The 24,128-nt window shown below is 42.9% G+C and overlaps 1 protein-coding gene across 2 annotated transcripts in view; it reads right to left on the bottom strand.

Annotated features, from left to right (window-relative positions):
- SNCB (synuclein beta) overlaps window positions 1-24,128 on the bottom strand; it is a 132,405-nt gene that overhangs the window by 52,011 nt on the left and 56,266 nt on the right. For both annotated transcript variants that reach the window (XM_078652804.1, XM_078652803.1), the window contains exons 3-4: window positions 23,550-23,591; window positions 20,135-20,253 (exon numbers count right to left, since the gene is read on the bottom strand). In XM_078652804.1, the coding sequence (XP_078508930.1) occupies window positions 20,135-20,253; window positions 23,550-23,591 (161 nt within the window). The remainder of the gene's footprint in view (window positions 1-20,134; window positions 20,254-23,549; window positions 23,592-24,128) is intronic.

The following is a 24,128-nucleotide window of genomic DNA, read 5'->3' as shown; positions in this document are numbered from 1 at the left end:
TGCGGAGGACAGTGATGTGCCAATTGTGCGGCAAGAGACATCTGGGCTGCAGCCTGGGGCTGCTAGACTTCCAGTTGGTGTTGTGAGACAAGAGGCAGCTAGGCGGCGGCCTGCGACTGCAAGACTTGACGATGAAAGTTCTGACCTCTGGGTTGCACCAGGCATGGTGCAGCCGGCATTGCCTGAATTTACTGGTGTTCCAGGGTGTAGGGTGAACACTGAAAACTTTTTGCCTATTGATTTTTTCAAGTTGTTTATGGATGATGTGTTTTTGGCAGAGATTGTAAAGCAGACTAATTTGTATGCTGACATTTTTTTGAGGGTGAACAGTGCCAGCCTTAAGCCCCACGCTAGAGCTACCCGGTGGACTCCCACCAATTTGGAGGAGATGAAAAAGTTTTTGGGTTTAACTCTTTTGATGGGCTTCCTTAGGAAACCATCAATGGCTTCATATTGGTCTACTAGTCCCTTGATGGCAACAGCTATATTTCCGGCAGTCATGACTCGTGATAGGTATTTGCTTCTGCTGCGGATGATGCATTTTGTTGACAAGAGTCTTGCTTTGCCACGAGATCACCCTGATTGTGACCGTCTTTTCAAGATTCGGCCTGTCATTGATCATTTGGTTGATCGATTTTCCGAGATCTTTTATCCTGGGAAAGAAATTGCAGTGGATGAGTCTTTGCTGTTGTTCAAGGGCCGCTTGGTATTTCGGCAATACATTCCTAGTAAGAGGGCACGCTATGGAATCAAACTGTATATGCTGTGTGACAGTGAGACTGGATATGTCTCTAATTTCAGGGTGTACACTGGTAAGGAATCCAGGATTAACCCCCCTGGTTGTCCGTCCACTTTTGGAGTGACTGAGAAAATTGTGTGGGAACTTGGTCGTGGATTTTTTAACAAAGGCCATCATTTGTATGTCGATAACTTCTACACTGGTGTGCGGTTGTTCAGGGAATTGGCAAAAGTGGACACTGTTGCTTGTGGCACAATCCGCTCAAACCGTAAAGGTTTCCCAAAAGAACTTGTTTGTCGAAAGCTTGCTCGGGGACAGTGCAGTGCTTTGCGTTGTGAGGAGCTTCTAGCTGTGAAGTTTACAGACAGGAGAGATGTCTACATGTTGACTACAATACATGATGAAAGCACTGAACCGCGGAATGTTTGGGGTCAGGTTGCAGAAGTGCGCAAACCTGTGTGCATACTGGACTACAATAAGTACATGGGTGGTGTTGACAGAGTTGATCAGAGGTTGGAACCGTATGCTGCTCTTCGTAAGGCTTACATTTGGTACAAGAAGTTGGCTATCCATCTTTTCTACATGGCAACCTTTAATGCTTTTATTGTGTTCCAGAAATCTTGTCCCCAGTCAAAGTTGACTTTTGTAAAGTTTCAGGAGTCTGTAATAGGCAGCCTTGTTTTAGTGGAACAGGCAAGTGTTCCTAGAGTTGGAGTGGTGGAGGATGTTGCCAGATTGAAAGATCGCCACTTTCCTGATACAATTCCTCCTACAACCTCAAAAGACTTTCCCAGTCGGAGATGTAGAGTCTGTTGGCGAAGAGGTTTGCGGAAGGAGGTTCGCATGTACTGCCCCGACTGCCCTTCAAACCCCGGGCTGTGTGTACCTGCTTGTTTTAGATTGTACCACACGCAAAAGAATTTTTGGGAGTATCAATGAGTGGTAAAGTGAACTGGTTGGTCTTTATTCTGTAATAGTTATTGTTCAGTTTCAAAGTTTGTATTTGTGTAGTCTTTTTAGATTTAGTTGTCGAGTTAGTAGATTTGTATCAATTTGCAATTTGTTTTTGTTTCTCTTTTATTTAAAAAAAAAACTAAAGTATGATGTTGGTTTGCGTGTAGTGTCCATTGTCTGACTGTGTGCATGGTTTGGCGCTTGACTGCCGGTGTCTGTGGACTGGTGCTTGTCTGGCGGTGTCTGCGGACTGGTGCTTGACTGGCGGTGTGCATGGTCTGGTGTTTGGTTGGCGGTGTGCGTGCTCTTGCGCTTGCCTGGTGTTGTGTTTGGATTTGTCTTTGGCTGGTGGTGTTCGTGGAGTGGTGCTCGACTGGTGGTGTGTGTGGAGGGGCGCTTGGCTGGTGGTGTGCATGGAGTGGTACTTGGCTGTCTGTGCACGGAGTGGTGCTTGGCTGGCGGTGTGTGTGGAGTGGTGCTTGGCTGGCGGTGTGTGTGGAGTGGCGCTTGGCTGGACGGTGTGCGTGGAGTGGTACTTGGCTGTCTGTGCACGGAGTGGTGCTTGGCTGGCGGTGTGTGTGGAGTGGTGCTTGGCTGGCGGTGTGTGTGGAGTGGCGCTTGGCTGGACGGTGTGCGTGGAGTGGTACTTGGCTGTCTGTGCACGGAGTGGTGCTTGGCTGGCGGTGTGTGTGGAGTGGTGCTTGGCTGGCGGTGTGTGTGGAGGGGCGCTTGGCTGGACGGTGTGCGTGGAGTGGTACTTGGCTGTCTGTGCACGGAGTGGTGCTTGGCTGGTGTTGTGTTTGTGGAGTGGCGCTTGGCTGGTGGTGTGTGTGGAGGGGCGCTTGGCTGGTGGTGTGCATGGAGTGGTACTTGGCTGTCTGTGCACGGAGTGGTGCTTGGCTGGCGGTGTGTGTGGAGTGGCGCTTGGCTGGTGGTGTGCGTGGAGTGATGCTTGGCTGGTGGTGTGTGTGGAGTGGTACTTGGCTGTCGGTGTGCGCTGAGTGGTGTTTGGCTGGCGGTGTGCGTGGTCTGGTGCTTGGATGGTGGTGTGGGTGGACTGGCGCTCGGCAGGCGGTGTGTGAGTAGTTACTTTCTGTTGGTCACTACACACACTGCTAGTTGAGTGACACTCCACACAGTCCATCATTTTGTGTAGTTGCAGTGTCCGAAATGTGGGCGTGTGAAAGTGATGGGCCCTTGAATGGCGCTGTTTGCTGGTGTGAGTGTTGGAATGTGATGGGTCCGCGGCTGGCGGTGTGAATGTTTTGTATGTGTCACGCGTACGAAAGGTGTATGAATGGCCTGTAAAGAGGTTGGTGCCTTGACGTGGCTTTACAGCTCACGAGCTGAGAGTCAGTGGTTCAGTTTATCATACTTTCAATTATACACAGTGTATTTCATTTTTGTGAAATTACTTGCATATACAATTGTATGTACTGAATCATCACTCACCCTCGTGCCAAATCCAACCAGTATGTGTGTGTGCTTGCGGATTAGATGGGTGTGCAGTAATAATTGTTTTTTTTCTCTTTCTGCAGTAGGGTGTACCTTGCCCCTTATTGTGATTGTTGTTATGTGTTGCTTTTCCATTCGGATGGTGTCAATGGTCTGGTTTGTATCAGGTATGAAAGGTGCGTGAATGGCCTGTAAAACGGTTGGTGCCTTGTCGTGGCTTTACAGCTCACGAGTTGCGAGTCACTGGTTCAGTTTTTATGCATTTATTTATTGACAGAGCATTTCATTTTTTTGAAATATCTTGTTAATAAAATTTTATGTACTGAACCATCACTCGCCCTCGTGCCAAATCCAACCTGTATGTGTGTGTCTTTGAGGAATAGATAGCAGTGCTTGAATGTTTGACTTTTGAGTAACTCTGTTAAGGTGTGGTATCTTTTTACTCGGGAGAACAAGGGGAACGCAGGGTGGTAGGACTTTTTTGCCGGCACGGCGATCCCACGCCAAAAAGTTTGGAAAACTGCTATTTTTACCTATTTTTAAGGTTTGCAAGGGATTCTGGGTAAAGGAACGTTGGAGGATCCACGCAAGCCATACCTCCTTGGAAGCCCCGGGTGTCTACTTTTCAGAAATGTGTGGGTTTGGTAGGTTTCCATAGATGGCTGTCTCGCACGGGGCCAGAAACCCAGGTAACCGCTCTTGCAAAAGCTGGTGAATTTAACAATGGTGAAAATGTTAAGTCCACCAGCTTTTGCAAGAGGGGTACCTGGGTTTTTGGCCCCGTGCGAGACAGCCATCTAGGGAAACCTACCAATCCCACACATTTCTGAAAATTAGACACCCGGGGGCTTCCAAGGAGGTATGGCTTGCGTGGATCCTCCAACGTTCCTTTACCCAGAATCCCTTGCAAACCTCATTTTTTGCTTGGAAAAAATCAGTTTTTTCACACGTTTTAGTGTGGGAAAGCGTGGCATCACTGGGCTCACACAAATTACCTCCCACCCAGCGTTCCCCAAGGTCTCCCGATAAAAATGGTACCTCACTTGCGAGGGTAGGCATAGCGGCTGCTTTAGGAAAAGGCCCAATTCATACTGTGGAGACCAAAACATTACCTTTAGCCAAATAATCTTATTTTTTGAGGGGGTCACCTGAGCTTTTGGCCCAGGGCTTGGCAGGCATCTTTGGAAACTACCAAACCCAAACAGTTCTGAGAACTAGACACCCGGGGGAGTCCAAGGAGGTATGGCATGCGTGGGTCCCCCAATGTTTTCCTACCCAAAAAAAGCACTTTTCCATACTTTTTTGGGTGGGATCTCGCTGCCGGAACAAATGTCCTACCACCCAGCGTTTCCCTTGTTCTCCCGAGTAAAATGATACCTCACTTGTGTGGGTGGGCCAAAGGCATGTGACTCAGGCTGGGGTGCTTAATTTGTAAAACTTAAATATGACTAAAAACTACTTTTTTCAAAATTCATTTTTGGCGTGTTCTGCTTTGGGGCACCCACACAAGTGAGGTATCCTTTTACTCGGGAGAACAAGGGGAACGCAGGGTGGTAGGACTTTTTTGCCGGCACGGCGATCCCACGCCAAAATGTTTGGAAAAGTGCTATTTTTACCTATTTTTAAGGTTTGCAAGGAGTTCTGGGTAGGAAAACATTGGGGGACCCATGCATGCCATACCTCCCTGGACTCCCCCGGGTGTCTAGTTTTCAGAACTGTTTGGGTTTGCTACTTTGCAAAGAATACCACCGAGCCCCGGGCCACAAACTCAGATGCCCCCCCCCCCAAAATCAAGGTAGTTTTGCAATAAGGTAATGTAAATTCACCACCGTACGATTTGAACCGTTTCCTGTTGCAGCCACTATGTCTATCCACGCAAGTGAGGTACCATTTTTTTTGGGAGACCTGGGGGCACGCTGGGTGGGTGGAAATTTGTTGATCCACGCAGATTCCAGAACTTTCCACCGCAGAAATGTGAGGAAAATGTGTTTATTTGGTCAAATTTTTATGTTTGCAAGGGATTCTGGGTAACAACACCTGGGGGTAGGCAGACGAGTCACCCCATCCTGAATTGCCCTGGGTGTCTAGTTTTCCAAAATGTATAGGGTTGCTAGATTTCCCTAGGTGCTGGTAGAGCTACGGCGCAAAAACAAAAGGTAGTCTTTTTGTCCGAATCGTGCTAAATTTCACTGGGAAATTGAGGTGCGACCATGCTGCATTTTGCGCTGTTTCATGTCGCAGCCACTATGCCTACCCACGCAAGTGAGGTACCATTTTTTTCGGGAGACCTGGGGGCACGCTGGGTGGGTGGAAATTTGTTGATCCACGCAGATTCCAGAACTTTCCACCACAGAAATGTGAGGAAAATGTGTTTATTTGGTCAAATTGTCATGTTTGCAAGGGATTCTGGGTAACAAAACCTGGGGGTAGGCAGACGAGTCACCCCATCCTGAATTGCCCTGGGTGTCTAGTTTTCAAAAATGTATAGGTTTGCTAGGTTTCCCTAGGTGCTGGCAGAACTACGGCGCAAAAACAAAAGGTAGTCTTTTTGTCCGAATCGTGCTAAATTTCACTGGGAAATTGAGGTGCGACCATGCTGCGTTTTGCGCTGTTTCATGTCGCAGCCACTATGCCTACCCACGCAAGTGAGGTACCATTTTTTTCGGGAGACCTGGGGGCACGCTGGGTGGGCGGAAATTTGTTGATCCACGCATATTCCAGAACTTTCCACCACAGAAATGCGAGGTAAATGTGTTTATTTGGTCAAATTTTTATGTTTGCAAGGGATTCTGGGTAACAAAACCTGGGGGTAGGCAGAGTCACCCCATCCTGAATTGCCCTGGGTGTCTAGTTTTCAAAAATTTATAGGTTTGCTAGGTTTCCCTAGGTGCTGGCAGAGCTACGGCTCAAAAACAAAAGGTAGTCTTTTTGTCCGAATCGTGCTAAATTTCACTGGGAAATTGAGGTGTGACCATGCTGCGTTTTGCGCTGTTTCATGTCGCAGCCACTATGCCTACCCACGCAAGTGAGGTACCATTTTTTTCGGAAGACCTGGGGGCACGCTGGGTGGGTGGAAATTTGTTGATCCACGCAGATTCCAGAACTTTCCACCACAGAAATGTGAGGAAAATGTGTTTTTTTGGTCAAATTTTTATGTTTGCAAGGGATTCTGGGTAACAAAACCTGGGGGTAGGCAGACGAGTCACCCCATCCTGAATTGCCCTGGGTGTCTAGTTTTCAAAAATGTATAGGTTTGCTAGGGTTTCCCTAGGTGCTGGCAGAGCTACGGCTCAAAAACAAAAGGTAGTCTTTTTGTCCGAATCGTGCTAAATTTCACTGGGAAATTGAGGTGCGACAATGCTGCTTTTTGCGCTGTTTCATGTCGCAGCCACTATGCCTACCCACGCAAGTGAGGTACCATTTTTTTCGAGAGACCTGGGGGCACGCTGGGTGGGTGGAAATTTGTTGATCCACACAGATTCCAGAACTTTCCACCACAGAAATGTGAGGAAAATTTGTTTTTTTGGTCAAATTTTTATGTTTGCAAGGGATTCTGGGTAACAAAACCTGGGGGTAGTCAGACGAATCACCCCATCCTGAATTGCCCTGGGTGTCTAGTTTTTAAAAATGTATAGGTTTGCTAGGTTTCCCTAGGTGCTGGCAGAGCTACGGCGCAAAAACAAAAGGTAGTCTTTTTGTCCGAATCGTGCTAAATTTCACTGGGAAATTGAGGTGCGACCATGCTGCGTTTTGCGTTGTTTCATGTCGCAGCCACTATGCCTACCCACGCAAGTGAGGTACCATTTTTTTCAGGAGACCTGGGGGCACGCTGGGTGGGTGGAAATTTGTTGATCCACGCAGATTCCAGAACTTTCCACCACAGAAATGTGAGGAAAATGTGTTTTTTTGGTCAAATTTTTATGTTTGCAAGGGATTCTGGGTAACAAAACCTGGGGGTAGGCAGACGAGTCACCCCATCCTGAATTGCCCTGGGTGTCTAGTTTAAAAAAAATGTATAGGTTTGCTAGGTTTCCCTAGGTGCTGGCAGAGCTACGGTGCAAAAACAAAAGGTAGTTTTTTTGTCCGAATCGTGCTAAATTTCACTGGGAAATTGAGGTGCGACCATGCTGCATTTTGCGCTATTTCATGTCGCAGCCACTATGCCTACCCACGCAAGTGAGGTACCATTTTTTTCGGGAGACCTGGGGGCACGCTGGGTGGGTGGAAATTTGTTGATCCACGCAAATTCCAGAACTTTCCACCACAGAAATGTGAGGAAAATGTGTTTATTTGGTCAGATTTTTATGTTTGCAGGGGATTCTGGGTAACAAAACCTGGGGGTACGCAGACGAGTCACCCCATCCTGAATTGCCCTGGGTGTCTAGTTTTCTAAAATGTATAGGGTTGCTAGATTTCCCTAGGTGCTGGCAGAGCTACGGCGCAAAAACAAAAGGTAGTCTTTTTGTCCGAATCGTGCTAAATTTCACTGGGAAATTGAGGTGCGACCATGCTGCGTTTTGCGCTGTTTCATGTCGCAGCCACTATGCCTACCCACGCAAGTGAGGTACCATTTTTTTTGGGAGACCTGGGGGCACGCTGGGTGGGTGGAAATTTGTTGATCCACACAGATTCCAGAACTTTCCATCACAGAAATGTGAGGAAAATGTGTTTATTTGGTCAAATTTTTATGTTTGCAAGGGATTCTGGGTAACAAAACCTGGGGGTAGGCAGACGAGTCACCCCATCCTGAATTTCCCTGGGTGTCTAGTTTTCAAAAATGTATAGGTTTTCTAGGTTTCCCTAGGTGCTGGCTGAGCTACGGCTCAAAAACAAAAGGTAGTCTCTTTGTCCAAAGAACGTAAAATTTCACTGGGAAATTGAGGTGCGACCACGTTGCATTTTGTGCCGTTTCCTGTCGTAGGCACAAGGCCAACCCACACAAGTGAGGTACTGTTTTTATTGGGAGACCTGGGGGAACGCTGGGTGGGTGGAAATTTGTTGATCCACGCAGATTCCAGAACTTTCCACCACAGAAATGTGAGGAAAATGTGTTTATTTTGTCAAAATCTTAGCTTTGCAAGGGATTCTGGGTAACAAAACCTGGTGGTAGGCAGTCGAGTCACCCCATCCTGAATTCCCCTGGGTGTCTACTTTTCAAAAATGTATAGGTTTGCTAGGTTTCCCTAGGTGCCGGCAGAGCTAGGGTGCAAAAACTACAGGTAGGCACTTTGCCAAAAAAGGGTCAATTTGTAACTGCAAAATTTAGGGTTGACCACGTTGCATTTTGCGCTGTTTCCTGTCGCAGGCACAAGGCCGACCCACACAAGTGAGGTACCGTTTTTATCGGGACACTTGGGGTAATTCAGATTTGTAAATCAACTGTTATTACCAATTGAGCTTTTATGCATTTCTCCCTTTCAATGAAAGACATTGTGTAAAAAAAAAATCTTTATGAAAAATGACCAATAATTCTCATGCTAGTATGAGTATTCCCAACTTTGAAAATGTGCAATTATATACTGTTTCTGAACTCTATAATTTGTACCCAATTCAGAAATACATAGGTGTCTTTCATACAGATTATTCCATGTATACATTTTCCAAGACAAAGTGCACTATACCCAGTAAATGAAAAAATACCATTGCAAGTTGCTGCTCAGTTTTTGGATCTGGGTTCGTCGGGTTCTGGTGAAACTACAAGTCCTATATATCCCCACAACCAGGAAGGTCTAACAAATGTAACGGTATATTGCTTTCCAAGAGCTGTCAAAATTAGAAAAAGTTATAGGTGAAAACGTTGAGACAAAAGGCTGTTTTTTTCAACAAAATTTCAAATATTCCAATATCTAACTGTTAGTTTCTATAACGAAACCTTCATGGATTTAGACAAATGACCCCTTTCTGAATTCAGAATTTTGTCTACTTTTCATAAATGTAAAGTTTTCCAGGATCCATTATTGCTTTCAAACTCATTTCTACCATTAACTGGAAGGAAGTGGAAAGCTCTAAAAATAGCAAAAATAGGCTATGTCCCAGAAAAATGCCAAAACTGAGTGAAAAATTTCGGTTCTCTGACAAAAGACTGTCATTCCCTGAAAGCTGAGAAAATGGAAATTTCAGCCCCACAAACCCTTTTGTGATACCATTTTCAGGGAAAAACCCAGAGGCTTTCATTTGCAGCCCGTTTTTCCCATTTTTCTGAAAAAAACAAAAAAATCACTATATTTTGGTTAATTTCTGGGACCCCTCCAAGGGAATCCACGAACCCTGGGCGCCTTTAGAATCCCCATGATGTTGGAAGAAAAGGACGCAAATTTGGCGCGGATACCTTATGTGGTCAAAAAGTTACAAGGGCCTAAGCGCACACTACTCCAAAACGCCAAAAAAAGGCTTAGCACAGGAGGGGAAAAGGCCTAGCAGCGAAGGGGTTAAACTGGTGCAGTCTCTATAAGATTGTTCATTGAGGAGAAGAGCAACTGTTGTTTACCTCTTTGGTGGTGTATCATTGTCCTCAACATATATTTCTTGTGAAGAATTTCATTATTGCCTTCATATGTGATATATATACCAAGCTCAGTTTGAGATATTGCACTACATGTTGTATTGCTTTTTCTGCTTATTGTTATCTATTGTGAATTTGTTCTCATCATTGCTACTTACCACGTTACCACATCAATACGTTTCTGTAGAGCGTCTACGAAGCGCAACGTACAAATGTCTACCAATAGGAACGATAGCAAAATACCTAAACAACCACTTTTCACAGAAGTTCTGAAACAATCTACTGCTATGAAAATGAAAGGGAACTCGTCCTATTCAACGAATATACCCCAAGTTACGCCCTCTCAGAGTGACCAGACACTATGCAACGAATATTGCAGGAGCTTTCTGGGGTCAATCGTCGAGGGAAGGGATGGATATCACAATCACATCTTTGGCTGAAGAAACTAAATCGATTAGAGCAGACCTTACAACTTTTCATACAAGAATTTAAAATCTTGACTCTAAAATACTGGCCATGGAGAGTCGCCTTGATTCAGGCCAAAGCTCAGATCAAGATCTACTCTTTCTGCACAGCAAAATCATTGACTTAGAAGACTGAAGTAGGTGAGACAATGTCCGCTTCTTTGGATTTACGGAAAATATTGAAGGACACAACACGAAAATGTTCCTCTGTGATACTCTTCCAATAATGACTGGCATCTCCTTTACTCCACCTCTTGAAATTCGAGCTCACAGAGTTGGCCCTCCACGTACAGACCCTGCTGCGCACCCGAGGCCAATTATTGTCTGTTTTCTTCGGCATGAGCAAACTCCACAAATATTGACTGCGGCTTGCTCACGAGGCTCTTTTCTTTTTAAGGGTCATAATATTCACGTAGCAGCGGATTTTTCTAAAGAGACAAATGAAAGACGGAAGGCATTTCTCTCCATGCGGCCTCAACTACGTCAATTAGACATCGAATATGGGTTGTTTGAGCCTGCGCGCTTCCGTATTACCAGAAATGGAGAATCCAAGGACCTCTATGACCCTGAACTTCTACAAAAATTCTTGGATGACATAAAATCTCAAGACACGGAAACGCAGTCTTCCCATTGTGAGCAGTTCCAACCGTCTTCTTCCTTCTCTTCACACCTACCGGTGCAAAGCCCACGAGTTTCTAGTAACTCCAGGCACCAAGGTAAAGACTTGAATAGACTCAATCGTTCCCAGGAAGATAAAGCCACAGCTTTGCATTCTGTCTCTACACTTACAAAGGAACCGCGAGGGACAAATATAGATCGCCTCTTAAAACTCCTTCGGATGTTGACTGAATAATCTTCTATCACTCAATTGTCTGCTTCTGTGCTTTGTTGTACTTTTACCATATCTTGTATTTAATTCCGATTTCTCTCCATCAATATTATTACTTGCATTAATCCGTTCCCCTTTTTATGTAATTATATATACTTCTATACTATTAGATAACTTATAGTAAGTACTATTTTTCTACTATGTGACGTTTATTTACCTATTATTAAATTGGTGGTTGTATGCTTAGACATAGTTCATAGTAATTTGCATGTTTTCTCTTCATCATTAATCCCTTTGAGGGATATTAGAATTACTTTATCTATTTCTGCGTGTTTTTTCACTTTATGTTGTTCAATGGATTATGGTTAGTATTGGCATTCCCTTTTTTATATGTCCAAATTCTATTGTTACGCATATTCCCCCCTCCTTATTTTATACTGCAACACGTTATCTTTCATAGTATATTATTTTAACGTGTACTTCTTTAGCTTGAATATTAAGTGCTAATATGTTATATATCTTTTGAGTTCTTTTAATTATGAGTGTTCATTTTCTTGGTCATTCCTATTTTGTTAAAAACTGCTGTTTTCTGAATCCCTCATTATTTTGCCATCATTTGTTGCATTCTTCTCTTACTATATTCTTATTGCTTTATCATGTTAAAGTTCTGTCTGTTGCTATTTCGTTAATACGCTGTAACGTGATGCTGCATGGCATGATTTAATGTAGTCATTATAGTATTTGGCTGGTTACTTATTACTTATGGCATTCCTAAATTGTTTTCATCATTTCTCTATCATATTCTACTGTATCTATATCTCTTTGTTAATTCATTCTTCTGGGCTCCTTACCCTACACGGTCATATACTCTGATTATGCATACTTTTTCTTCTCCTAGATGGGGTCCTGTCCCGCGGCGGTGCTCTAGTGCGCCCAGGGCCGCGGTTCACTGTCTAGATTTCCTAACTTTCTTCATATCTTATTCTCCCATCCACTTCTTCTAATCTCCCTACCGCATACGTTTTTCTATTTATATTTATTCTTCCAAATACATAACACCTGCCTCTTTGCTCCTTAACTACTCACATAACTCTATTCTGTCTGATTTCCTCCTTTCCTTTGTACTTTTATCCTATCAGTTTCTTGTACTATCACCTCTTTTCTTACTCACTAACCAGAGTAACACCCTCTTCTATCCTGCCCCGAACCCCCCCCCATCTTCTTCTCCTTTACCATTTCTTTGAATATTTTCCAATATGACTCATGCTCATCCTTTATCTGTTGTTACATGGAACGTACATGGTCTCACCCATTACATTAAAAGAAAGAAAATCCTTTCATATTTGCAATCTAAACATGTGGACATAGCTTTATTGCAGGAAACACACCTAGATGAAATTGAATCTAACAAACTCAGTAGAGACTGGGTTGGGAAGGTCATTCATAGTAGTATATGTAAAAATGACCCCACCAACCCTAATCCTGTCTGTAAGCGTGGAGTGGCTATTCTTATCCGGAGATCACTTCCCTTGACAATTTCCAAGACATGGTCCGATCCTGATGGTCGCTATGTTTTCGCTAAACTACGAATTGGGAATTCTTCAATTTGTCTTGGATCCACTTATGCTCCAATTGGTACTAAAAACAATTTCTCCTCCAATTGAATCGTCGTCTTACAGAGATCAATGCTTCCCAATATCTCATGAGAGGGGGGGGGGGCTGGAATTTGGTTCAAGATCCTGTCCTGGACAAAATGGGTGGATTTGACAGGGTTAATGCTGCAGATAGGACCATCTTGCAAGATATACTTTCTGATAACGGTCTGGTTGACCATTGGCGGCTCAGTCATCCACAGGATAAGGAATATACATTCTTTTCTTCCTTGCATGGCACATTTTCCCGTTTGGATTATTTTCTATTATCACATAAAGCGGACCAATTGGTCACAGATTCTAAAATTTTGGAAGCTGCTCCATCCGATCATTCTCCTGTTCTTTTATCTCGTGATTTAGGTTTTATCTAAACCAGGACGAAAGTCATGGAGAATGAGCTTACAGAAGTATAGGACACCTTGGGGTAAGATTCTTTTACAATCTCATTTCCAAGATTATCTCACTATTATTGAGTACTCTGTCTCTTCTAAGAGAAAAGTTTGGGCAGCAGCACAAGCCACTATTAGAGGGCAATTAATGCGCAACAAAATTAGAACGAGACATTCAACATTACTCTCAACTATATATATCGAACCCTACATTACAGACTCGCAAATTGTTGGAACAAGCACGCATGTCTCTTAATAGTCTCTTTACATCTAAGGCTGAGTATGCTTTGCAGAAGATGAAAGGGAGGCATTACGAACAAGGAGAAAAGGCTGGCCGATTATTGGCTGCACAATTGCGTTCGAGAGAAGCTGCTATGTCTATTCCAGCTATTAGGTCGACCCAGGGTGAAATACTCACCAGACCTCAGGAAATAGTTAATGAATTTGCTTCCTTTTATCGATCTCTATATTCCCCAAGTAATCAGCTTGATTTAAATAAAATGTCAACTTTTCTAGAGCAGGTAAATCTTCCACAGATTTCGGATGATGGCAGATCTTTACTTGAAGGTAATATCACGAGAGACGAGATTTCTTCGGCTATTACTGCTCTGCCATATCATAAAGCCCCTGGAGAGGACGGTTTCCCTGCCGAATTTTATAGATGGACTGGTCAGAATATGATAGATACTTTACATGCTGCGTTTCTAGAGGCTGACAGAGAATCCTCCTTGGGCCCCCCTTTCTAATAAAGCAATTATAGCTGTTTTGCCCAAACCAGGCAAAGACCCTCTTTTATGTGGAAGTTATCACCCTATATCTCTCTTGAATTCTGATATTAAGATCCTAGCTAGTATTCTTGCGTCCCGTCTTCGCAAAGTATTACCCTCCTTGATACATAATTCTCAAGTGGGTTTTGTCCCGTGTCGTTCTTCCTGAAATCATCTTCGTACATTGGCTCACACGTTATGGTCTGCTAAACATCTCCCAGAAGATGCCTTGGCTCTCTCACTTGATGCTGAGAAAGCATTTGATCGCATTGAATGTGAATATCTCTTTACAATAATGCACCGATTTGGATTGTGTGACCAATTTATCAATAAAGTACGTTTATTATATGATAGCCCGTTAGTTCAACTCAATTGGGGAGGTTTCTTATTTACCTCATTTCCAATTGGCAGAGGTACACGCCAAGGTTGCCCGTTGTCCCCTCTTCTTTTTCTCTTGGCGATGGAACCTCTGGCTGCTGTAATTCGCCAATCTAATGGTGTTACAAGTGTCCCTCTTCCAATTGGCCATTCTAAAATTTACTTATATGCAGATGACATTCTTCTTACTCTTACTAACCCACCGATCTCTCCAAGCCCTTCTTCAAATTATGAATGATTTTTCCTCCTTTTCCGGTTATAAAATAAATTGGGACAAAAGTGAACCTATTTCAGTTGGCACTATGAAATCAGCAATTTCTGGATTCCCTTTTCACTGGCAATCTTCACACCTTAAGTATCTAGGAATTTTGATTAATAGAGGTTTGGACAATATGGTTGCAGATAATCTGGCTCCTTTATTTTCCCAAATGCAGAGGAACTTTGACCAATGGAAAGCGTTAGGTTTATCTTTATGGGGAAGAGTTCAAGCGATCAAGATGGTTACCGTACCAAGATTAATTTATGTTGTGGCTATGCTCCCCCTCCACATTCCTTTAGCTACTCTTAGATCAATCGACTCCAAGATAAAGATCTTCATTTGGGGCACAGCTAAACTGCGTCTTGCTGCTGCTAAATTAAAGGCCCATCAGTTATATGGAGGCATGGGTCTGTCCTCTATTGAACATTATTCACTTGCCCTACTTATTTCTCAAATCTCATTCTTTCTACCCAAATCTAAAGACATTCCACAATGGGTATCCTTTTATACGGTACTGGTACTAGTTCTTCTGATCCTAAAAATCCTATCCTATCAGCAATGCATAAATCTTGGCAGAGAGGTCATCGCATATTAAGTAGAATCCGCAAATTCACATTAAAGCTCCCTTATGAATAATTCAGCTATTCGTATCAATGGTCGTACTTTATCCTGGCCTTTGTGGAGAGAAGCCAGCATTTATTCTATGGATCAACTCCTACATGATGGAGATTTTAAAACTTTTCTCCAACTTTGTGAGGAATTTCATCTTCCACTCCTACACTCCTCTAAATACGTTCATCTTCAACAATGTCTTAAAAAACACTTCAGCTCTCCACCTTGGTTGCTTCGGGTTTCTCCAATATTATCTTATCTGCAACTATGGGGAAAGTTTAAGGGAGTGACCTCTGGTCTTTATAAAACATTTTTTCACCCTCTTTTTTCACAACCTCTTTCACATACTCTTCGGACAAAATGGCAATCTCGTTTATCTATTATGTACTCCAATGCTCAATGGGATCAAATTTTGGAGGGGCTACACAAAGGTGTTCGAGAGGTGCGTCTCAAATTCTGTATCTTTAAAATCCTTACTGATTGGCACTAGTTACGAGTTAAATTACATCAAGCTGGGTTATTATCGCATACTTCTTGCTGGAGATGTTCTAATCCTGGTTGTGACATAACACATATCATTTGCGAATGTCCACGCACCAGACCCTTCTGTTTTTTTGTTGGCAAAACTTAGAACTCTACAATGGCATTAATCTTACATGACTTCCGTGGTTTCCAAAACTTCCTAAGCCACAGACTCGTCTTCTTCATACTGCTTTGGCTAAAGCCAAGATTTGCATTTTACGTCATTGGAAGTCTTCACCTGCTCCTTCTCAGGAAGAATGGTTGGTGGCAATGATGCAGACGGCCTTACATGAACGCACAATTTACAACCTTCAGGACCAAGCTGACATCTTTCTTCAAACTTGGTCCCCCTTTTTGGAAACTACATTAGATGACGACTCTAACCCAACTCCCTCTTCTACTGTACACTCTTTACCTACCTAATTGTATTATTCCATATGCTTTTTCCTGTACTATTTCATTCTAGTTACCCTTTCTCTTTCCTTCCCTCCCCCCGTTACTCTGGCACTTTTTTCTTTTCTTTCTCATTTTTTCTCTTTTTCCTTTTAATTTTGATTATATTTATTTAATTATTCTGTTACTTCAATATAAGACATATTCATACTTTTTGTATTGTTATTTCACAACCGGTTATAGAGCATGTACTATTAATGTTTCCTTTCTCTCTATTATTAGGAGTAAATTTCATAATCAATTGATTCATTTATTACTTTTTAATATTTTGCAAATAAGGGTTTCTTCTTTATCTTATTCAAGTTACCTATATATTTTATTTCTCATACTATTATTGGTTTCTATTTATATTTGCCCTGCTGTTTTATGAAATTGATACTTACTATGTATTTTATTGCATAGTTCAATAAAAAAAATTCAACACAAAAAAAAAGAAACTGTCAGCTCTGATTTGCCCATTGCCTCAGGGCTGCTGCATATATTTTCTACATCCAGCATTGTACTGATCTGGGGCTGTTTATTTTAATCAGAAATACAGAGATCTCAGTTGCCCCTTCTTAGGTGTAAATGGTCCTTCCAGTCCTGGTTTGTAATTTGCATTCCAATACTTTTAGCCCTACACGTTCAATGCATAGACAACATACATAAAGCAGAATGCAAAGAAAAGACAGGAAGGGCGAGAGAGACTAGTCCTTGACACAAGACTGAGCGAGATCTCTGTATCATCCAAACAAGTGACTTTGCCTCTGGTGTTTGCTGAAACAGTGTGACCTCCCATGATATTGAGACTACATGCAGGTACATGCATAATTTATTACATTGCACATTGCACAGAGCTGAAGCCATATAATCATATTTTCCCTTCCCCAATGCACCTTTTCAAATTACATCAAATGATTTCTTGTGTTCCCCCAAAAGACAATGACTAACTCAAATTCACAGTATAACATCTGAGTTACTGCCTTGGCACAACTCTAAATGCTGCAGCCATGTTTTCTTACTCATGCTAACCATGCCTAAAGGAAGTACCATCTCTGATACTTAAAGACTCTAGTTCACCTCTTGGCTCCTCAAACGAGAAAGTGCTGATTATCTTGCTCAGCCAAAAAAAATTACATTCTTGTTACAACTTAAGGTCATCTTCTTCCTCACTCATGATTTAGACACCTGTGTACTCCATTTGTTTTGCAAATCAAAGGACTTATATTTCAAATCTCTATGTAAAATGGCATAAATGTGTACCTTGCCTTTGCTTACTGAGTTTCCTCTAATGCAGTTTCCTGGGGAATCCCCTGGTTGACAGAATCTGTGGTTCACAGATGATTACTTTTTCTTTTGTTCAGGGCCGGACTGGGAACCCAGAGCAGCCCTGGCAACTTTGTCGGACCAGCCCACCGCTGGGCTGGTGAGGAGATGGAGAATGCATTGCTGCTTGTGTCATTAGGGGCCGATATTGCAACACCGCTGCAAAACAGGCCCCACAAAGCTGCAACCCCCCACCCTTCCAGCCTCCCAAGGAAACGCCCAATGCCAGCTACGGCCAGTCCGGCCCTGCCTTTGTTCATACACCCTTTCAGACTTTGATTGGGGTGTGCACTGATTTTCCTAAACAATGGGTATAGCCAGGCCTCCAGGACATGCCTATTCACTTTGTAATGCATCAATATAGCTGCATATTTATCTCTCAGAAAGAGTAAACATTTCCAAAGCAGCCCTTTCTCCTACATCTCCCTGTTTAGGCCCAACATGTTTGCCATACCACATCTAGAACACCTGTCCTGCAGATCGCCTTCAAAGCACTAAAGCACTTCTTTGAAGATGGTTCTGCGCATCCACGCTTTTTCAGCCTCGCACAGCGATTGTTTTACTATGAGCACAAATATCTCTCCTCAATCTCACTGCATGTGTATGTGCAGCTACAAGTTTGCCACATGAAGTGAGTGCTCTCCGAACCTGAATCACTAAAACGCTACCATCTAGTTCCCACTATAAACCTACCCTAAACCAAACATGCCCAACAAAGGAAGTAGCCTCTCTCTTAACTAAAGTGTTTATAATTAGGTTTTGTCGGGTAAAGTATCCCAGCAATCACAGCTACTGATGCGGAGCAGGAAACTACTTGTCAGCAGGGGCATAGCTCCAAGAAGGGTCTTCGAGGTGTTACCCCCCCCTCCTTAATAAAAGTATTTTCTGGAAAATAGTTGGATACAAGTGTTTTCAGCCTGCTATGGTGATTTGTCTGTCAGATTTCACCAGGAATTTTAACATACACACAGACAAAAACTGACACACACTCTCCTTCTCTCTGTTTTGAAAGTCTGTTATGCTTCTCCTGCTCAAATTCGTTTGGAATTTGGATTGACACAGCAAAACACAGCAATAAGATATCACTTCATCAAATCCATGCATAAAATACGAAACAATCAGTCCAGCCCTTTATTCAGTGCTCTGTGGGAATCAGTGAATAATTATTTGAATTCAAGTTACAACAAATACTTGTCATCATCTCTACAACTAACCAATGCGGGTGACTTATGGGGCTTGAATTTATCGCATCCTACTTTCTGCCAAGCTATGAACAAAACTGCAAAAATTCATTCGCTAGTTGAGGACAAAAGCATACTTTCGTGCTGATCCCATGCCTGGATGACAATTCAAACCTATGTCACATTGCAACCGGCAACTTATCTGCACCTAACCTATCCGGTGTATTTCAAGAAAAAACTATTGGCTGTGCCCTTAGGTGATCTGCCGTCTTTGTCAGACAAACCAGCATGGCGATATAAAGGTCCAAAAACGTGAAGACTATGTGATGCTCCAAACGAGGATTTTGTGCATTTGGTCACCATATGTCCCAAACTGAATAATGCACGCCGTACACTTTAAAAACGCATATTTAATGAGAGAGGGATACGTACATGCAGACCAGCCATCAAGTCTGGCCCCTTCGGATCCTCAGCTAAACTGCAAACTTCTGAAGTTTTTACAATTTAATGATAAAGCAGTCAAACAGAATTGTAAGCTGCATACTATAGCATGAGGAATTTGCCTCGCAATATGAGTACAATACATTTATATACTGTTAAAACAGTAATAGGTTGTTGATTTGGAGTTGTGGAATTTTATATTGATGTATACGCCCTTTATAGCAAGGGTGAAGAGTATCCACATTAATGATGAATTAATTTTACAATGTTAATGTTTTAAATGAGACAACAAGATTTTCCTGAGTCGTAGCAATTATAATTCATGTTTTTAAGATAAGGGATTATTTTAAAAAAAAGGATTTCTTGTATATGTACATTGTGATGGTTTTTATTAACTAATAACAATAAACTCATTTCATTTCAAGTCCTAAAAAAAGTTGGTTTACAAAATATCATGGTGTCCACAGTGCTTAATTTGAGCCAGTGGTTTTCGGTGCTTGGCACTGGCAATTAATTGGTTTTAGGTGCTCGGCACCGGCACTTAATTGTCATCCCACACTTATGACACTGTGCCATATGGTGGTGCTGCTCATTTAATTTAGAGATGAGCAGAACAACGGATGTTTACAAATACAATATACATTGAAAAATACTACGACCTTCTTCCCCACCCATTCCTTTAGCATTGGGGACATGGAATAATCTGAACTGTCGCACTTGCAGCCGAGAGAGATGGTTAGTAGTTGTTTTGGTAGCGATGACTGGGCAATGGGTGGTGCAAGCTGCAGTGGCCTCCTAGTCAGGGCCCTGGCGCTTATTATTTTACAAATTAAGGACTGGTTTCCCTCACTATATACCCCTACCAATCTGCATTCAATATCCCTTTTCACTGTCCCTTAAGCCCCTCTTGTGCACTCTGCTTGCGGTATAATATATTTTAACATTATATGTCTATGTGATTATTGGAAAACCTGAAGCACATCCCCCCCAATGTTAATGACCAAGTTACGCCCCTGCTGATCAGGCACAACTTTTCCACTCTTGCTCTTTTCTTTTACAAAACATTTCTTTGCAGGTGGGTAAATCCTACTAATTCAACTGAACAGTACCAAGACTACACCACTCAGCTTACATTAATTTATTAAATGACGGCTCAGGACTGAAAGCATATTCTGGATTTGGTACAATACATGCTAAATGTAGGTCCACGTTCCTTGCCACACTGCTCTTACCTTGAAGTCCGTAGGGAAATCATCCTTCTTCACTAGGCCTGTGGCTGCGGCGATGTTTCCTGCGCCTGTGAACACCGCGCCGCCCAGCTGAGAGGCCTGCTCCTTCGTCTTCTCAGCCACTGGAAAGATACAATAGTGTGAGGCATCATGAATACAGTGAGTATGGCCAGTGAGCAGTGAAGGGAAGAAGGACACATTGCATGATGTGTGGGTGCAGAGGGATGTATTGCATACAAGCACAGGAGGCTGTGTACTGTGTAAGGTATGTTTGGCTATCATTTATGTGGCACACAGATTGACATTGTTATGATAAGATGTTTATGTACTGCAGGCATTCATTCAAGAGCCTCCCAACCTCCTTGTTCTTTGGAAACTGTTAGTCCCTGATAGTGACACAGCTTAATTTGAGCTGGTGGTTTTCCTGTGCTTGGCACCGGCACTTTATTGTCAACATCGGCTCTTGTGACAGCCAATCTTTGAGGAGTTTATTTCTCCTGGTATTGCAGAAGCCCATAAGCAGTGGAATCTCTTGATAATTCAAACTCCAGAGATGGAAGATCTCTAGACGCCTCAACAAAATATACACCCATGAAAAACTCAATTCCAAGATTTTCTTGGACTGACATTGAAGACCAGAAAAATAATTCTGGGCTTTGAAGGAAACATCTCATTATAACATACAGAATCTACTCTCCAAGATCAACCTTACAAGAATGTTTAGCTCCATGTCATGGGACATCCGTAGGAGTCAAAAACAGAATGGTATGCAGTTCCTAATGAACACTATCGGTTGATGTGCAAATAGTGAGTTAAGAAGTACACACTAGTGGCAGGAGGAGGTTTCCTCCTTTCGGATAAGGACCCTCACACACCCTCCATCAGTGGGGTGTCTTGCTTCATGATCGGGTCTGCTCCTTATCGGGCCGGCGCTGCAAAACCCGATGGGCACCCTCATTGGGCCCTATTAGCGGAGATCTTTTTTCCTTTTGCTGTAAGGTGCAGTGCGTGTGAGGGCCCTAGAAAGTGTAGATGCAGAAGATACAAAAGTGAGGTTAAAACAGAAGGTAGAGGTCCACCCAGAACTATTTTAATAAATGTGGCCACTCTCCAACATGTTTCTTGCCATTTTTTCTATTCGAAGGGAATTCTTCAGGACCGATGCAAGATCTATCCACACTTTTTGGTAGTGGTCCCTAGTTAAATAACTAAGTGGCCACCCATACAGCACCCTAAAAAGTGGTACCTGTAGATCTAGGACATCAATCCCAATCGGGTCAGATTATTGTTTCGTCAGGTTCCCGCAGGTGTTAACACTAAATAGTGCAGTGTCTTGTGTTTTCCACGCTGCTGGCAGAAAGACCTACCCTCACTCTGCCGGTCCCATCCGTGGGAGTGCCATGTCTTGCCTGAGATGCCATCAACAAACAAATCTCAGTTTTCATCACTGCCAGTGGTAGCCTATTCAGTAGTGAAAGGCACCTTCAACTAATGACGAAACTCAAAGTCGCGGCATTTCACTTCGTAGTTGAGATGACGCAGAAGCGCCACTAGTGCCAAAGTTGCATTTGAAGACAAAAAGTGCCTTGACCCCAGGCACATATCCAGCACAGGAGGAGACGGACCCTGATGCCTCACCATAGGCAGATGCAATTGTTGCAACCCCGCACAATCTGTCAGCTGGTGAGGGAAAGATCATATCGAACACCACCATTCATTGTGTCTCAGTTGCATACATAGTATTTCTAATATAATTAGAACCAGTGGCTTGCTGAGATGACATGCCTGAGGTCTAACAAATCTCACAGGCCTTCCATTTGATGGTCAACATACCTTTGGCCCACAAGTAGATGAAATGTAGGCGAAAATAAAGAAGCAGGCACGGCAAAGGCCATGGGCATGCTCCACCGTCAGCACCAACGGATTAGATTTCAGAAACAGAAGACACAATCAGCTCCAAAGGCTTGCCCAAGCACTGCAAGGCATGTGTACCAGCAGCATCAAGATTTTAGGAAGGACAAGGCAGGTAGACAACCATAGTATTCAAGATTAACTTTTTGTGGCAGAAGGAGAAGGTCTGAGGTGTCCAAGGTAGAGCCACCTCTGTCACAAAGCTGTTAAAATCCTCGCCTTCCCCTCAAACCACTGACCTACCACCTAGACCCATTTCAGAGTTGTTTCCCTCTTTACAAGAGGTCCTGTCTTCTGACAGTGAGCATGAGAAGGATTGGGATGATGGCATTATGTATTACTCTAGTACTGAATACAAAATAAGCCCTTGATGGAATGCCTAACCAGATAATTGTCACAAGCAATAGCAGTATGGGAGGATCTTATTCTAATAGGGCCCAGTGTTCAGCACAAACTGAAGTGTTGAACAAAAATATTGTATTTATGGCCAGATAATTTCTAGGCATGCACTTTCATGTGACAATCAACACAGACATGTCCTAAGCAGGTTGGGGAGCACAAATGACCAGTCTAATAATACAGAGGTAGTGGCCATCCCTGCAGGAGTGCCTTCACATAAATGTGTGAAAAATAATGGCAACTCGTTTAACCCTGCGGACATTTTAAACCGAAGTGCAACACAGCGGTACTGATTCAAGCAGGCTAAAGGGCCACTATGTGCTACATATAGAAACAAGGGGATTATCGTGTCCCCTTCGCAAGGAATGCAAGCATGCAGCCCCCTTACCTTCTTATAGTGTGATAAATCTGCACGCCGAATGAAAAGGTGCAGAAAATCAGACTTAGAGGAAACAGGGAAAGGGCTAGGAAAGAGCTGTCACTGGCAGTTGAACTGTGATGCAGAGATTTTTCATTATACATATGTCAGCACTATAGAACATACCATAATTTGTCAACCTTACACATTTACTCGTGCCACTTACACCACGGGAGCAAAGAACAGTTGTTAGAGGATAGGTACTGAAGGAAAAGTAGCTGCGGCCTGTGCAGGTAAGTGCGTGGGGGGTGGGGGGGGGGTATTTCGATGGACGATGACAAGGGAAAATGAAATAAATAATTAATTTCCCTCGTTATTGTCCGACGATATTCCCCCCCCCACAACCCCCGACCCCACCCAGCCCCACTGCTCTTACCTGCACGGGCCGCGGCTGAAAAAAATAGTTGCTGTTTAAAATGTAGCAGGAAGGCACACAAATAGTTGGATTCAATCAGAAATTATACTTAAATAAAAGAGGAACATACCGTAACTGAATGGCCAAAAACAAAAAAGGTGCAAACAATACTGGCTTCCTTTAAAGCTGCTCTGCCACTATTTGGAGTCCAAGTGTAGAAACGTTTGAGAAGCCAGGAAAACCTTTAAGGCTTCCTGGAAAACAGCTTGACAGATTACAACCCCGCATTGCATTGCAGTTCTTTCCACTGTGAAACATTACAATATGTTTAATACCTGATGTTACACCTTGGACCACTCCATCCCGAGTTTTGCTTCCTGGAAGAGAGCGAGAACAGTAAATTAGTTGGTGTTTTTTTTCTTCCCAACGCTTACCCACAATTTTCCAAGAAAGGCAATTTTTAAACATTTTTATAAATACAGTAAATTGGGTACAGAGTAGGGTGAACAGAACCTAGAAAGGAGTAGGGGGTGAGCTCCATATCTATTTTCTGATGGGGACTTGTTTGTTTTAAAGGAAGTGAACACTTTTTTCCTTCAGAGAAGTGTGTAACAGTCAATTATAAAATGTATGTCAGACAATGAACTATTACTTTCCTCTGATTAGACAGAACGATGTATTAATCCAGGAGTATTAGATGAGAACAGATCGTGTTTGGACTTATCTCTGATTGATAGCTGATAAAAAACAAGTTCTATGGAGATATCTCACAACAAGTAGAGCCAGAACAGTTTGCATGTTTGTTGTATACTTTTATGTTATGTTTTGCTGCTGGGTTTTGTTGGCAGTTCTCTCAGCTGAAGGTCTCAAGGTCCTACGAAGAGGAAGAAAAAATATGCTGTCTCTAAAGTCAC

Source organism: Lissotriton helveticus, chromosome 7, assembly GCF_964261635.1.
Source record: "Lissotriton helveticus chromosome 7, aLisHel1.1, whole genome shotgun sequence".
Classification (NCBI taxonomy): domain Eukaryota; kingdom Metazoa; phylum Chordata; class Amphibia; order Caudata; family Salamandridae; genus Lissotriton; species Lissotriton helveticus.
This window is presented reverse-complemented; position numbering and strand designations above follow the sequence as displayed.